General features: G+C 40.0%; 1 protein-coding gene across 3 annotated transcripts in view; it reads left to right on the top strand.

Moving 5' to 3' along the window:
• The window catches only part of ITSN1 (intersectin 1), a 231,947-nt gene that overhangs the window by 127,266 nt on the left and 87,648 nt on the right, over nucleotides 1-17,033 (top strand). For all 3 annotated transcript variants that reach the window (XM_029214102.1, XM_029214104.1, XM_029214103.1), the window contains exon 17: nucleotides 14,465-14,592. In XM_029214102.1, coding sequence (XP_029069935.1) covers nucleotides 14,465-14,592 — 128 coding nt within the window. The remainder of the gene's footprint in view (nucleotides 1-14,464; nucleotides 14,593-17,033) is intronic.

Below are 17,033 nucleotides of genomic sequence, written 5' to 3'. Positions count from 1 at the left end.
CAAGAGTGTTCCCTTTTCTGCACACCCTCTCCAGCATTTATTGTTTGTAGATTTTTTGATGATGGCCGTTCTGACCAGTGTGAGATGATAGCTCATTGTAGTTTTGATTTGCATTTCTCTAATGATTAATGATGTTGAGCATTCTTTCATGTGTTTGTTGGCAATCTGTATATCTTCTTTGGAGAAATGTCTGTTTAGGTCTTCTGCCCATTTTTGGATTGGGTTGTTTGTCTTTTTGTTATTGAGCTGCATGAGCTGCTTGTAAATTTTGGAGATTAATCCTTTGTCAGTTGCTTCATTTGCAAATATTTTCTCCCATTCTGAGGGTTGTCTTTTTGTCTTGTTTATGGTTTCCTTTGCTGTGCAAAAGCTTTTAAATTTCATTAGGTCCCATTTGTTTATTTTTGGTTTTATTTCCATTTCTCTAGGAGGTGGGTCAAAAAGGATCTTGCTGTGATTTATGTCATAGAGTGTTCTGCATATGTTTTCCTGTAAGAGTTTGATACTGGCTGGCCTTACATTTAGGTCTTTAATCCATTTTGAGTTTATTTTTGTGTATGGTGTCAGGGAGTATTCCAATTTCATACTTTTACATGTAGCTGTCCTGTTTTCCCAGCACCACTTATTGAAGAGGCTGTCTTTTCTCTACTGTATATTTTTGCCTCCTTTATCAAAGATAAGGTGACCATATGTGCATGGGTTTATCTCTGGGCTTTCTATCCTGTTCCATTTATCTATATTTCTTTTTTTGTGCCAGTACCATACTGTCTTGATTATTGTAGCTTTGTAGTATAGTGTGAAATCAGGGAGCCTGATGTCTCCAGCTCCATTTTTCGTTCTCAAGATTGCTTTGGCTATTCGGGGTCTTTTGTGTTTCCATAAAAATAGTCAAATTTTTTGTTCTAGTTCTGTGAAAATTGCCAATGGTAGTTTGATAGGGATTGCATTGAATCTGTAGATTGCTTTGGGTAGTAGAGTCATTTTCACAATGTTGCTTCTTCTAATCCAAGAACATGGTATATCTGTCCATCTATTTGTATCATCTTTAATTTCTTTCATCAGTGTCTTATATCTGCATACAGGTCTTTTGTCTCCTTAGGTAGGTTTATTCCTAGATATTTTATTCTTTTTGTTGCAATGGTAAATGGGACTGTTTTCTTAATTTCACTTTCAGATTTTTCGTCATTAGTGTATAGGAGTGCCAGAGATTTCTGTGCATTAATTTTGTATCCTGCTACTTTACCAAATTCATTGATTAGCTCTAGTAGTTTTCTGGTAGCATCTTTAGGATTCTCTATGTATAGTATCATGTCATTTGCAAACAGTGACAGCTTTACTCCTTCTTTTCCTATTTGGATTCCTTTTCGTTCTTTTTCTTCTCTGATTGCTGTGGCTAAAACTTCCAAAACTATGTTGAATAATAGTGGTGAGAGTGGGCAGCCTTGTCTTCTTCCTGATGATAGTGGAAATGGTTTCAGTGTTTCACCATTGAGAATGATGTTGCCTGTGGGTTTGTCATATATGGCCTTTATTATGTTGAGGAAAGTTCCCTCTATGCCTACTTTGTGCAGGGTTTTTGTCATAAATGGGTGTTGAATTTTGCCGAAAGCTTTCTCTGCATCTATTTTGATGATCCTATGGTTTCTCTCCTTCAATTTGTTAATGTGGTGTATCACGTTGATTGATTTGCATATATTGAAGAATGCTTGCATTCCTGGAATAAACTCCATTTGATCATGGTGTATGATCCTTTAACGTGCTGTTGGATTCTGTTTGCTAGGATTTTGTTGAGGATTTTTGCATCTATGTTCATCAGTGTTATTGGCCTGTAGTTTTCTTTTTTTGTGACATCTTTGTCTGGTTTTGGTATCAGGGTGATGGTGGCCTTGTAGAATGAGTTTGGGAGTATTCCTCCCTCTGCTATATTTTGGAAAAGTTTGAGAAGGATAGGTGTTATCTCTTCTCTAAATGTTTGATAGAATTCGCCTGTGAAGCCATCTGATCCTGAGCTTTTGTTTGTTGGAAGATTTTTAATCCCAGTTTCAATTTCAGAGCTTGTTATTGGTCTCTTCATATTTTCTATTTCTTCCTGATTCAGTCTTGGCAGGTTGTGCATTTCTAAGAATTTTTCCATTTTTTCCAGGTTGTCCATTTTATTGGCATAGAGTTGCTTGTAGTAATCTCTCATGATCCTTTGTATTTCTGCAGTGTCAGGTGTTACTTCTTCGTTTTCATTTCTAATTCTATTGATTTGAGTCTTCTGCCTTTTTTTCTTCATGAGTCTGGCTAATGGCTTATCAATTTTGTTTATTTTCTTAAACAGCCACCTTTTAGTTTTATTGATCTTTGCTATCATTTTCTTCATATCTTTTTCACTTATTTCTGATCTGATCTTTATGGTTTCTTTCCTTCTGCTAACTTTGGGGTTCTTTTGTTCTTTCTCTCTAATTTCTTTAGGTGCAAGGTTAGGTTGTTTATTTGAGATGTTTCCTGTTTCTTAATGTAGGATTGTATTGCTATAAACTTCCCTCTTAGAACTGCTTTTGCTGGATCCCATAGGTTTTGGGTCATCTTGTCTCCCTTGTCATTTGTTTCTAGGTATTTTTGGTTTCCTCTTTGATTTCTTCAGTGATCACTTCGTTATTAAGTAGTGTATTGTTTAGCCTCCATGTGTTTGTATTTTTTACAGATCTCTTCCTGTAATTGGTATCTATTCTCATAGTGTTGTGGTCGAAAAACATACTTGATACGATTTCAATTTTCTTAAATTTACCAAGGCTTGATTTGTGACCCAAGATGTGATCTATCCTGGAGAATGTTCCATGAGCCCTTGAGAAATATGTGTATTCTGTTGTTTTTGGATAGAATGTCCTATAAATATCAATTAAGTCCATCTGGTTTAATGTATCATTTAAAGCTTTTGTTTCCTTATTTATTTTCATTTTGGATGATCTGTCCATTGGTGAAAGTGCGGTGTTAAAGTCCCCTACTATGATTGTGTTACTGCCGATTTCCCCTTTTATGGCTGTTAGTATTTGCCTTATGCATTGAGGTGCTCCTATGTTGGGTGCATAAATATTTACAATTGTTATATCTTCTTCTTGGTTCGATCCCGTGATCATTATGTAGTGTCCTTCTTTGTCTCTTGTAAGAGTCTTTATTTTAAAGTCTATTTTGTCTGATATGAGAATTGCTACTCCAGCTTTCTTTTGGTTTCCATTTGCATGGAATATCTTTTTCCATCCACTCACTTTCAGTCTGTATGTGTTCCTAGGTGTGAAGTGGGTTTCTTGTACACAGCATATATATGGATCTTGTTTTTGTTTCCATTCAGCCAATCTGTGTCTTTTGGTGGGAGCATTTAGTCCATTTACATTTAAGGTAATTATCGATATGTATGTTCCTATTCCCATTTTCTAAATTGTTTTGGGTTCATTATTATAGGTCTTTTCCTTCTCTTGTGTTTCTTGTCTAGAGAAGTTCCTTTAGCATTTGTTGTAAAGCTGGTTTGGTGGTGCTGAACTCTCAGCTTTTGCTTGTCTGTAAGGGTTTTAATTTCTCCATCAAATCTGAGTGAGATCCTTGCAGGGTAGAGTAATCTTGGTTGTAGGTTTTTCTCCTTGATCACTTTAAATATGTCCTGCCACTCCCTCTGGCTTGCAGAGTTTCTGCTGAAAGATCAGCTGTTAACCTTATGGGGATTCCCTTGTTATGTTATTTGTTGTTTTTCCCTTGCTGCTTTTAATGCGTTTTCTTTGTATTTAATTTTTGATAGTTTGATTAATATGTGTCTTGGCGTGTTTCTCCTTGGATTTATTCTGTATGGGACTCTCTGTGCTTTCTGGACTTGATTAACTATTTCCTTTCCCATATTAGGGAAGTTTTCAACTATAGTCTCTTCAACTATTTTCTCAGTCCCTTTCTTTTTCTATTCTTCTTCTGGGACCCCTATAATTCGAATATTGGTGTGTTTAATGTTGTCCCAGAGGTCTCTGATAGTGTCCTCAGTTCTTTTCATTCATTTTTCTTTATTCTGCTCTGCAGTAGTTATTTCCACTATTTTATCTTCCAGGTCACTTACTGTTCTTCTGCCTCAGTTATTCTGCTATTGATCCCTTCTAGAGTTGTTTTTTGTTTTTGTTTTGTTTTTTTTTGCGGTACATGGGCCTCTCACTGTTGTGGCCTCTCCCATTGTGGAGCACAGGCTCCGGACGCACAGGCTCAGCGGCCATGGCTCACGGGCCCAGCCACTCCGTGGCATGTGGGATCTTTCCGGACCGGGGCACAAACCCGTGTCCCCTGCATCGGCAGGCGGACTCTCAACCACCGTGCCACCAGGGAAGCCCCCTTCCAGAGTATTTTTAATTTCATTTATTGTGTTGTTCATCATTGCTTGTTTCCTCTTTAGTTCTTCTAGGTTCTTGTTAAATGTTTCTTGCATTTTCTCCATTCTATTTCCAAGTCTTTGGATCATCTTTACTATCGTTATTCTGAATTCTTTTTCAGGTAGACTGCCTATTTCCTCTTCATTTGTTAGGTCTGGTGGGTTTTTTACCTTGCTCCTCCATCTGCTGTGTGTTTTTCTGTCTTCTCATTTTGCTAATCTTACTGTGTTTGGAGTCTCCTTTTCGCAGGCTTCAGGTTTGTAGTTCCCGTTGTCTTTGGTGTCTGTCCCCAGTGGCTAAGGTTGGTTCAGTGAGTTGTGTAGGCTTCCTGGTGGAGGGGACTAGTGCCTGTGTTCTGGTGGATGAGGCTGGATCTTGTCTTTCTGGTGGGCAGGTCCATGTCTGGTGGTGTGTTTTGGAGTATCTGTGGCCCTATTATGATTTTAGGCAGCCTCTCTGCTAATGGATTGGGCTGTGTTCCTGTCTTGCTAGTTGTTTGGCATAGGGTGTCCAGCACTGTAGCTTCCTGGTCGTTGAGTGAAGCTGGGTGTTGGTGTTGAGATGGAGATCTCTGGGAGATTTTCGCCGTTTAATATTACGTGGAGCTGGGAGGTCTCTTGTGGACCAGTGTACTGAAGTTGGCTCTCCCACATCAGAGGCACAGCACTGACTCCTGGTTGGAGCACCAAGAGCCTTTCATCCACACGGCTCAGAATAAAAGGGAGAAAGAAAGAGAGAGAGAGAGAGAGAGGGAGGGAGCGAGGGAGGGAGGGAGGGAGGAAGGAAAGAAGGAAGGAAGGAAGGAAGGGAGGGAGGGGATAAAATAAAATAATGTAAGATAAAATAAAATAAAGTTATTAAAATGAAAAATAAAAAATAATTATTAAGAAAAAAAATTTTTAAGTAAAAAAAAAAAAGAAAAAAAAACATACGGACAGAACCCTAGGACAAATGGTGAGAGCAAAGCTATACAGACAAAATCTCACACAGAAGCATACACATACACACTCACAAAAAGAGGAAAAGGGGAAAAAATTATATATCTTGCTCCCAAAGTCCATCTCCTCAATTTGGGATGATTCGTTGTCTCTTCAGGTATTCCACAGATGCAGGGTACATCAAGTTGATTGTGGAGATTTAATCCACTGCTTCTGAGGCTGCTGGGAGAGATTTCCCTTTCTCTTCTTTGTTTGCACAGCTCCCGGGGTTCAGCTTTGGATTTGGCCCCGCCTCTGCGTGTAGGTCGCCGGAGGGCATCTGTTCTTCGCTCAGACAGGACAGGGTTAAAGGAGCCGCTGATTCGGGGGCTCTGGCTCACTCAGGCCGGGGTGGGAGGGAGGATACGGATGCGGGCCTAGCCTGCGGCAGCAGAGGCCGGCGTGACGTTGCACCAGCCTGAGGCATGCCTTCGTTCTCCTGGGGAAGTTGTCACTGGATCACGGGACCCTGGCAGTGGCGGATTGCACAGGCTCCCGGGAGGAGAGGTGTGGACAGTGACCTGTGCTTGCACACAGGCTTCTTGGTGGCGGCGGCAGCGCCCTTAGCGTCCCAGGCCCGTCTCTGGTGTCCGCGCTGATAGCTGCGGTTCGCACATCTCTGGAGCTCCTTTAAGCAGCGCTCTTAAATCCCCTCTCCTCGCACACCAGGAAACAAAGAGAGATGAAAAAGTCTCTTGCCTCTTCGGCAGGTCCAGACTTTTTCCTGGACTCCCTCCCGGCTAGCTGTGGCCCACTAGCCCCCTTCAGGCTGTGTTCACGCTTCCAACCCCAGTCCTCTCCCTCTGATCCGACCTCCGAAGCCCAAGCCTCAGCTCCCAGCCCCCACCCGTCCCGGTGGGTGAGCAGACAAGCCTCTTGGGCTGGTGAGTGCTGGTAGGCCCCAATCCTCTGTGCAGGAATCTCTCCGCTTTGCCCTCTGCACCCCTGTTGCTGCGCTCTCCTCCGTGGCTCCGAAGCTTCCCCCCTCCACCACCCGCAGTCTCCGCCCGCAAAGGGGCTTCTAGTGTGTGGAAACCTTTCCTCCTTCACGGCTCCCTCCCACTCGTGCAGGTCCCGTCCCTATTCTTTTGTCTCTGTTTTTTCTTTTTTCTTTTGCCTTACCCAGGTACGTGGGGAGTTTATTGCCTTTTGGGAGGTCTGAGGTCTTCTGCCAGCGTTCAGTAGGTGTTCTATAGGAGCAGTTCCACGTGTAGATGTATTTCTGATGTATCTGTGGGGAGGAAGGTGATCTCCGCGTCTTACTCTTCCGCCATCTTCTCACATCTCCCAGTAACGTATTGTTAAGCCTCCATGTGTTTGTGTTTTTTACGTTTTTTCCCTGTAATTCATTTCTAATCTCATAGCGTTGTGGTCAGAAAAGATGCTTGATATGATTTCAATTTTCTTAAATTTACTGAGGCTTGATTTGTGACCCAAGATGTTATCTATCCTGGAGAAAGTTCTGTGTGCACTTGAGAAGAAAGTGTAATCTGCCGTTTTTGGATGGAATGTCCTATAAATATCAATGAAATCTATCTGGTCTATTGTGTCATTTAAAGCTTGTGTTTCCTTATTAATTTTCTGTTTGAATGATCTGTCTACTGGTGAAAGTGGGGTTTTGAAGTCCCCCACTCTTATTGTGTTACTTTCAATTTCCTCTTTTATAGCTGTTAGCAGTTGTCTTATGTATTGCGGTGCTCCTAGGTTGGGTGCATATATATTTATAATTGTTATATCTTCTTCTTGGATTGATCCCTTGATCATTATGTAGTGTCCTTCCTTGTCTCTTGTAACATTCTTTATTTTAAAGTCTATTTTATCTGATATGAGTATTGCTACTCCAGCTTTCTTTTGATTTCCATTTGCATGGAATATCTTTTTACATCCCTTCCGTCTCAGTCGTATGTGTCCCTAGGTCTGAAGTGGGTCTCTTATGGACAGCATATATATGGGTTTGATTTTTGTATCCATTCAGCAAGCCTGTGTCTTTTGGTTGGAGCATTAAACCATTAACATTAAAGGTAATTATCGATATGTATGTTCCTATTACCATTTTCTTAATTGTTTTGGGTTTGTTTTTGTAGGCCCTTTTCTTCTCTTGTGTTTCCCACTAGAGAAGTTCCTTTAGCGTTTGTTGTAGAGCTGGTTTGGTGGGCTGAATTCTCTTAGCTTTTGCTTATCTGTGAAGCTTTTGATTTCTCCATTGAACCTGAATGAGATCCTTGCCAGGTAGAGTAATCTTTGTTGTAGGTTCTTCCCTTTCATCACTTTAAATATATTGTGCCACTCCCTTCTGGCTTGTAGAGTTTGTGCTGAGAAATCAGCTGTTAACCTTATGGGAGTTCCCTTGTATGTTTTTTGCAGTTTTTCCCTTGTTGCATTTAATAATTTTTCTTTGTCTTTAAGTTTTGTCAATTTGATTACTATGTGTCTCAGCGTGTTTCTCCTTTGGTTTATCCTCCCTGGGACTGTCTGCTCTTCCTGGGCTTGAGTGGCTATTTCCTTTTCCAAGGTAGGGAAGTTTTCAACTATAATGTCTTCATATATTTTCTGGGGTCCTTTCTCTCTCTCTTCTCCTTCTGGGACCCCTGTAATGTGAATGTTGGTGCGTTTAATGTCGCAGAGGTCTCCTAGGCTGTCTTCATTTCTTTTCATTCTTTTTTCTTTACTCTGTTCCGCAGCAGTGAATTCCACCATTCTGTCTTCCAGGTCACTTATCCGTTCTTCTGCCTCAGTTATCTACTATTGATTCCTTCTAGTGTATTTTTCATTTCAGTTTTTGTATTGTTCATCTCTGTTTGTTTGTTCTTTAATTCTTCTAGGTCTTTGTTAAAGATTTCTTGCATCTTCTCAGTCATCGCCTCCATTCTTTTTCTGAGGTCATGGATCATTTTCACTGTCATTATTCTGAATTCTTTTTCTGGAAGATTGCCTATCTCCACTTTATTTAGTTGTTTTTCTGGGGTTTTATCTTGTTCCTTCAACTGGTACATAGTCCTCTGCCTTTTCATTTTGTCTGTCTTTCTGTGAATGTGGCTTTCATTCCACAGGCTTCAGGATTGTAGTTCTTCTTGCTTCTGCTTTCTGCCCTCTGGTGGATGAGGCTATCTAAGAGGCTTGTGCAAGGGACTGGTGGTGGGTAGAGCTGGGTGTTGCTCTGGTAGGCGGGGCTCAGTAAAACTTTAATCTGCTTTTCTGCTGATGGGTGGGGCTGAGTTCCCTTCCTGTTGGTTGTTTGGCCTGAGGCGACCCATCGCTGGAGCCTACAGGCTCTTTGGTGGGGCTAATGTTGGACTCCGGGAGGGCTCATGCCAAGGAGTACTTCCCAGAACTTCTGCTGCCAGTGTCCTTGTCCCCAGGGTGAGCCACAGCCACCCCCAGCCTCTGCAGGAGACCCTCTAACCCTAGCAGGTAGCTCTGGTTCAGTCTCCTATGGGGTCACTGCTCCTTCCTCCTCGGTCCTGATGTGCACTCTACTTTGTGTGTGCCCTCCAAGAGTGGAGTCTCTTTTTCCCCCAGTCCTGTTGAAGTCCTGCAATCAAATCCCGCTAGCCTTCAAAGTCTGATTCTCTAGGAATTCCTCCTCCCGTTGCCAGACCCCCAGGTTGGGAAGCCTGACATGGGGCTCAGAACCTTCACTCCAGTGGGTGGACTTTTGTGGTATAAGTGTTCTCCAGTTTGTGAGTCACCCACTCAGCAGTCATTGGATTTGATTTTATTGTGATTGTTCCCCTCCTACCATCTCATTGCGGCTTCTCCATTGTCTTTGGATGTGAGGTATCTTTTTTGGTGAGTTCCAGTGTCTTCCTGTCTTGATGATTGTTCAGCAGTTAGTTGCGATTCCCGTGCTCTGGCAAGAGGGAGTGCGCGCACGTCCTTCTACTCCGTCATCTTGAACCCCAGTGGGTACTTCTTTATACTTTATGTAATATCACTTCACATAATACCTTTATTTTTGAGTGTTTCTAAGACCAAATGAAGGAGATACACTCACAGTTTTTTAATTAAGTGATTCTGTGCCACTTGCATAGCAATAGAACAACTGTCTTTAGTAAACTTGAAAGTGAGCCATATTTCTCAGGGCAAAAAATGGGATCTTCTTGAGTATTCAATTTGTGAAGCATATTGCTTTTGAAATACTTTGGCTGTATGCCACAGGATGTCCAAAGATGTTTTATGGTGCAAATATCTTAATTCTTTAGGGGAAATAAGTGACTTTTCCCCCTTGGTTGAAGGAAGAAATTTAAAAATAAGCTGATTTTCATTAATCTTAACTAATATAAGACAGAGTCTTTATTTGCCAATCATTTTCTTATTGTGGTTTATAATCTGTGTTTGATCCAACACCCCTTTGAGAGTCAAATAAAAGCTATGTGCCTTCTCAGCAAGAAAAATGCCAATATACTCCAGTTTGCATGTAATTTCATAGTGTTCACAGAGCCAAAGTTTTTTCATAGACCATGGATAAGAAACTCTGCTTTATCTTAGAATTCTGTAGATATTATTGGTGGACAAAATCTTATTTTAATTTATATATACTATGCATTTTATAGGAGTTTTATTTTTCCTATATATTTATTTGTAGCTAAAACTTATTGAATGCATGCTTATTTCTTATTTATTAAGAAAGTCACCATACTTTATTAGGAGTTAATATTAAGCTATTGTTCAGTATATCTAGTGTAAAACATATACCCTTGAGTAGAACTCAGAAGAAAGGTCAACAAAGTTGTACACTCAATACCATATTGCTAGATAAATATACAGCCAATAAATATGTGATTGTAGAGTTACTTATTTTAGAAAAAAGTAAGTTAACTTGAGGAAGAGCTACAAGTGAGATACTGAGTTTTGAATGGCAGTAATTTCTTATTTGTTCTGCTTATCTTAGTTATAATAGAGAAATAACCGTGACAAGATTTAACAGAATTTGCAGGGTCACTTACATCAGGCTGATCACCAGGAGAGTTGATACGATTTGTGTGGGGAAGTTTTTCTTAGCTACTTCTCCCAATAGTTCTCTTATTTCCTAAGTAAATAAAAAAATTAATAAAACACCAGATTTATTTGTCACCTGGAAAATGTTTTCCCTGAAAGAATTAAAAGGCAACTTGTAAATAACTATACTTGAATTTCTTAAACGGTATTGAAAAGGAATGAAGGAACAGGGCAGCCCTCAGCTCCCATGTGAAAGGACTCGTTGCTCCTTGTCATGCACAGAAGAGCAAGTTGTTAGCTAGTTTTTAGTTTATATTCCTTCATTCTATAGATTGCCGTCTCAGAAGTTCAGCTTTAAAAAAAAAAAAAAGTAATCAACTGAGGAATCATACATTTCCTGCTTATTTTAGTTCATGCCATCTTAAACTCCCAAGTCCAAGGAAAGAGAGGAAAACCCAGAATGCCTTACTATTCATAGCATCTTGATTTTCTTACACTTGATTGTGTATCTCAGCAGTATTTGACTTGGATGAAGGAAATGACAGAAAAACTTTGCAGTCTTCAAATCTGGATCATAAGATGTCAGAGCCTTCTGTTACCTCATTTGACATCTGTTATTTTATGGCTCCTGCAAGCTCCATTTCCTTGGAGGTACTTGAAACTGCAGCTTATTTAGACAGTTCTGAAGATAGGTTCAGCTTATCCTCCAATTCTCTTATACTCAAAAATAAGTGTGCTCTAAATTTTTAAAAATATCTTCCTTCATGTATTTGAAACATTTAAAAATTGTTTTCAAACTCTCATTAGCGTGATTTTTTTCCTATAGATGCTTTAAGTTTATTTCTTATTGCTTTTCATTTTATAGTCCCTCATAATATGTTGCTAGCTTTATTTCCATCTGTCTTGACTTTGTATCTGGTAATTATTGATCTATAAATTAATATCCAATTACTAGAGCCCAATATAGAAAGGAAATATGCAGTATAATTCTTTGTTAAAATGAAAAATCTTCATTTGTGCCCCAGTCTACCTGATGCATTGGTACATCATGGCCGGCGTCCATTCTAACTGGCCAGCTCTTGTGCAGTAAGTACGTGTTGTTAAGTGTTTTGAATATCACTATGCCTAAAATACATTTTTCCTGGATGAAGTAAGAATTTTTCTGTTTTAATATACAATCAGATTCCTCCTCTGTCATTTCTTTTTTTAAAAAAAATATTTATTTATGGCTGCGCTGGGTCTTCGTTGCTGCACACGGGCTTTCTCTAGTTGTGGCGAGCGGGGGCTACTCTTTGTTGTGGTGCGCAGGCTTCTCATTGCAGTGGCTTCTCTTGTTGCGGAGCACAGGCTCTAGGTGTGCGGGCTCAGTAGTTGTGGTGCACAGGCTTAGTTGCTCCACGGCATATGGGATCTTCCTGGACCAGGGCTCGAACCCGTGTCCCCTGCATTGGCAGGTGGATTCTTAACCACTGCGCCACCAGGCAAGTCCCCTCCTCTGTCATTTCTTACTCTTTTGTATTTAATTTCAGCTTAGAATTATTTTGCTTACTGGTTATACCTTTTTAGTTTATGTAATAAGAATAAAATCCTAAATAAAAGAGACACAAATAAATAGAGAATAAATTTTTATGGTGATGAACAATGTCTAACAATTTAACAGATCTTAAAACTAAAAACTAAAGATTGTCTACTCTGATTTAGCTTGTGGTGCATATCAGGGACCTGAGATTAAAATCCTGGTATCTTTGTTCCCAGTTCAGTACCTTTCAATTATAGTCTGTTTCCATAAATTATTTTTCTGAACCTATTTGAGAATTTTGTGCAGTTGAAGATGAAATTTGAAAATAGGAAAAAAAGTAAATTTTCATCACTTCTTACCCTTCTTTTTAAAGGGTCTCAGCCATTGGGTCAGTGACAGAGTGGGCCATCCCTGTCTATGCAGAGGCAAACTTTTGACTTCCTCTCTTAGGACATACAGAGTTTCGATTAATAGCATTCCACTGCAGTTTTCGTTTTCACGTAGATATTAACTTGAACCAAGAGTGCGAATAACTCTAACAGAAATTGACCCTTATTTTCCATTTGTCTCTGAAATATCAAATCCCAGATATTAACCAGATTTTTTATTCATGTTTTTAGAGATTACTGTTTATGCTTGATTCCAAATTACTATGAAAAGCAATACTGCTGAACTTTTAGCACATTGAAGTTTTACATCCCATGGTATAGCAGTGAGAAAGATGATGAAAAATGGAATTCTTTTTTTGTGATGTTGATTTTTGTCTCTTAGAACTGTAAACAGACCAAGGCGTCATCATTATGTTCCAGTTTCCATTCTTGGCCTTCCATGGCCCCTCTATAGCTAAACTCCTGCCTCAAGTACGCTTCATAATTTGGAAGTCACATGCCCATGGCTGCAGCCACAGGGAATAGTCCTTCAGTTTGTGCCTTACAAAATTGTGTCTTCCTGCTGCATCCTGTCTGGTTATTCCCAGGCTCATCTGCTGGGTTCTCTACTGAAGCCCCTTCCTTCTTTCCTTCCTTCCCCCTCTTCAAGTACCTCCTTCTCTCCAGTCCTTCCTCCTTGCCCAGTACCTGCTCCCCCTAACCTCCTGATCTCCAGTTAAACTTTTTCTCGTATGGCATTGATCCCTTTTAGGACCTCTCAATGTCACTTATGGTATACAGAATGCTTGTTACATACATTCTAACTTTATCTTAAAAACAGTCTAGCTAGTAGGAAAAGGTTAGCCTCACTTTAGGGCTTTTCTCTAGGAATAAGTGCATTTTAACACTGATCTTCTTCAGACAACCTCTCTACCTTTGATGTCTGATCTGTGAATGAAATCTAAAGGTAGAAATAAGGCAGGAAGAAACCTACCCATCTGGACTTACCAGTGAGCAAATCAAGAGAAGACAGGGCAGGCCTTAGTTCTTTTTTTTTTTTTTTTTTTTGCGGTACACGGGCCTCTCACTGTTGTGGCCTCTCCCATTGTGAAGCGCAGGCTCCGGACACGCAGGCTCAGCAGTCACGGCTCATGGGCCCAGCCGCTCCGCGGCATATGGGATCTTCGCGGAACGGGGCACGAACCTGTGTCCCCTGCGTCGGCAGGCGGACTCTCAACCACTGCGCCATCAGGGAAGCCCAGGCCTTAGTTCTTAAATCTCACCATATAGACCCCTTGGCTACCCCCCTAGTTAGCCAGACCAAGAAGTCAACTGGAACTTTACTCTTGGTTCTACTGGACACTTTGACTTGTCTGATTTATTGTTAACACAAATAAGAAGAGATTTGGTGACTGAATCTGTTAGTGACCATTTGATTCCTATGGAATCAGAGGGTTTTCCCCCACCAACAGGCATTTCTTTGTTCTTCATATTTTTGGATGTTTAAACTTCTGACTTGAGTACTTTAAATATCATAAAATACACTTTATTTTCGGTAGCATGCTAAGGAAATTACTGTTATTCCTGTGTTAGTATCAAATGAGGAAATCGGATCCAAAGTGATAATCAAATTATAGCTTTTTACTTTCCATCTGACTGCTGGCTTAGTCTGGGGCAGCTGTCAGCTTCACACATGGTTTTAATAAGAAAAGATGCTTCGGAAGAGGTCTGATTTGAAGAAAAATATACCCTGGGGGGAGACTCAAAGTTGTGGAGGAGAAGGATGTTGTTTTGTTTCAAAGCAGCATATCATAAGAAGGAGGTGAGGTTGTAATGGCTTAGTGGAGCAAGTGTATGAGGAAGTGTGTACATCTTCAAAGCCAGTGGAGGTTGGTGTTGATTATTATCAAAAGAATCTTAAGATTCCATTCAAGATCATCACCGTGTCTCAAAATTGGTTGAGTTCCATTATTGTTGCTGAGCCCTGAGCAGTATAATTTTTCTAATGCTCGTCCCTAGCAAGCTCCTTCTAAAGCACCTCATGGACCGTGGTGCAGTGTGTTATGGCTCACTAAAATATGATCTCAGACAGCTTCTGGAGATCAGTCATGTCAAAATGTAGAGTGATTTTAGTTTTCCAAGTTAACGTTTTTCAAACCTGAAGCATTATCTCCTACGTGTCTGGGCTTTCCCACTATGAAATGTTGCATGCTGATAAACAGTGGAAATGTCTATCAGCGCATGTCATTACATGAACTGTTTCTTGATCATTTATAGGAACTAAGAGAAATACATAATAAGCAGCAGCTACAGAAACAGAAGTCCATAGAGGCTGAACGACTGAAACAGAAAGAACAAGAGCGAAAGATTATAGAATTAGAAAAACAAAAAGGAGAAGCCCAAAGGTGAGTCTTTTCAGTGGATTGTGGACCCTTCTGGAAGGAACTTGGAGTATTTACTATTCTTTGCTGGGCTTCTCCAAGTTCTTACTGCACCAGAAAGAGCCTTCAGTCTTTAATGTGTGTGTGGGCACATGTATATATAAATCTTTGCATGTATAAGTACCCCCCAAAGTTTTTGGTTGGTGCCCAGAGCTCTCTCAGGCTACGACTATGTAGATAAATGTAATTATACAAGAAATTGGGACACTTGGTATGCTTGTTTGCATGCCAATGACCAAAATACGTTTCCAGTTCACAGCCTTTTAATAACAGTGGGCATCAGAGTCCTGGGTTTCAAATCAAAGTCCCTGAGCTCAGTGGCCACACAGGGTTTCTCCAGTGAGACTGCAAGTATACCACGCCATCTTCTTTCTTCTTTTTTTCAACTGCAAGTGAAACTCGAGTACAAAAGGAGAAAATTTGCTGTTGCTGCTGCTGCTTAGGACACAGACACATTTTTGTTTGAATATTTATGTCTGTAGTCTTTTATTTGTAACCTTTCGTAGTAAATTGTAGAAATTTATTGTTTCCCTTTTGGTGTGTCTGATTTTGTTATCAGATATTTGCTTTTTAGACTACAAATTGATTTTAGACTCCCAAGAAACAAAAGTGACCAAATATCCCAATGGTATAGTGTAAATTATAAAAATTGGTTATTGAAATTAGACTAAAAAGATGAAGAAACTCATACTTTAGGCAAGTCACTGACTTTTACTGGCCTGAGCTCAGTTTAACTGCCAGGGTGCACATTTTTTTTTTTTTTTTTTTAACATTTATTTATTTATTTATTTTAATTTCATTTTTGGCTGCATCAGGTCTTAGTTGTGGCATGTGGGATCTTCGTTGCGGTGCACGGGCTTTTCTCTAGTTGTGGCGTGCGGGGTCCAGAGCGCATGGGCTCTTTAGTTTGCAGCATATGGGCTCTCTAGTTGAGGCAAGCGGGCTCAGTAGTTGTGGCACGTGGGCTTAGTTGCCCCACGGCATGTGGTATCTTAGTTCCCCAACCAGGGATCAAACCCGAGTCCCCTGCATTGGAAGATGGATTCTTTACCACTGGACCACCGGGGAAGTCCCCAGGGTGCACTTCTGTAGCACTTTTTATTATGGGTACATATTGTATTTTGCATTTGGTGTTTTTGTCTTTTTTATCATGCCAGTGGGTAGGTAGGGTTTCAAACCAATTTAGAGGACTATTTTATGGTTCTCTTGGTAGAAGGAGGTAGGTCTAGGATTATGTCCCAGGGATTAATTCCTTGGATATGTTGATTAACTCCATCATTTTCTTATCTTCGAAGTTTATTATTCACAATACACTGCACCAAAGTTTCACTTTCCTACAGAGTAGAAATACACATACAGTGTCATGATATAAAAGTTTAAATTTTCTGCTTACAATTGTATGATAAATAGCACCCAAAATTTAACTTCAGAAATTACGTGGTTATATGCTTTTATAAATGGTGGCCTTTATTGGTGGAATATGTTAAGCAAATTTTATTTGTTGTTATGAATAACAACATTCCTACCCCTCCAAAAAATGTCTTTTATGCTTTCTTAAAAGATGTTTTGAAAATTGTAAGTGAAATGCTTGATTTAAATTGAAAAGAATTCTACTGCAGTAAGGCTTCACGTTTATACAGAGTAGAAATAAATATAATATTTTTTAATGGAGAATAAAAGTTTTATTTGTTTATATCATGTTCCCTTAGCAGTTTCCTAGTTCCAGGAGATGACCTTTGTGCGTTAGCCATGTCACAGGCTAGCGATTCATGCTGTAGACTTTAGAACCAGGCTGCCTGAAGTGGTCCCCAAGCTGGTGTGGCTGTGTGACCTTGGACAAGTCATTCACTCCCTCTGCCTCATTTTCATCTGTAAAATTTGGATGATAATGATAGGACCTACCTACCTAGTGTGAGGGTTAAAGTAGTTAACAAACGTGGAGGACTAGTTGTTATTAACATGGTATCATTTATTATTGCACATTAGTTTCTTTCTTTCTTTATTTTGTTGTACCATGTCTTAGTTGCAGTGCATGGGCTCCTTAGTTGCGGGAGGCAGGCTCCTTAGCTGTGGCAAGCAAACTCTTAGTTGCGGCATGCCTGTGGGATCTAGTTCCCTGACCAGGGGTCAAACCCAGGCCCCCTGCATTGGGAGCTCAGAGTCTTACCCACTGTGCCACCAGGGAAGTCCCACATTAGTTTCATTTAATGTGTGATCATTTAAAGTGTTTTCTGATTTTCTAAAATATTATGGAATGAGGGAAAAATCATCCCCGATCTTTTCCTATGGATTTCAGGTTGAGGCCATCATATTTTTCAAGGCCTATATTTAATTGCACTTTGTGTCAGCTAGTTTAAAAAACAAAGCAGTCGAATTCAGTAAGATACATAGAAACTGTTGCTTAG

This window comes from Monodon monoceros, unplaced genomic scaffold (genome assembly GCF_005190385.1).
Source record: "Monodon monoceros isolate NGI ecotype Baffin Bay Population unplaced genomic scaffold, NGI_Narwhal_1 Super_Scaffold_11, whole genome shotgun sequence".
NCBI lineage: Eukaryota > Metazoa > Chordata > Mammalia > Artiodactyla > Monodontidae > Monodon > Monodon monoceros.
The sequence above is the reverse complement of the archived record's forward strand: the minus strand, read 5'-3'. Positions and strand labels throughout refer to the sequence as shown.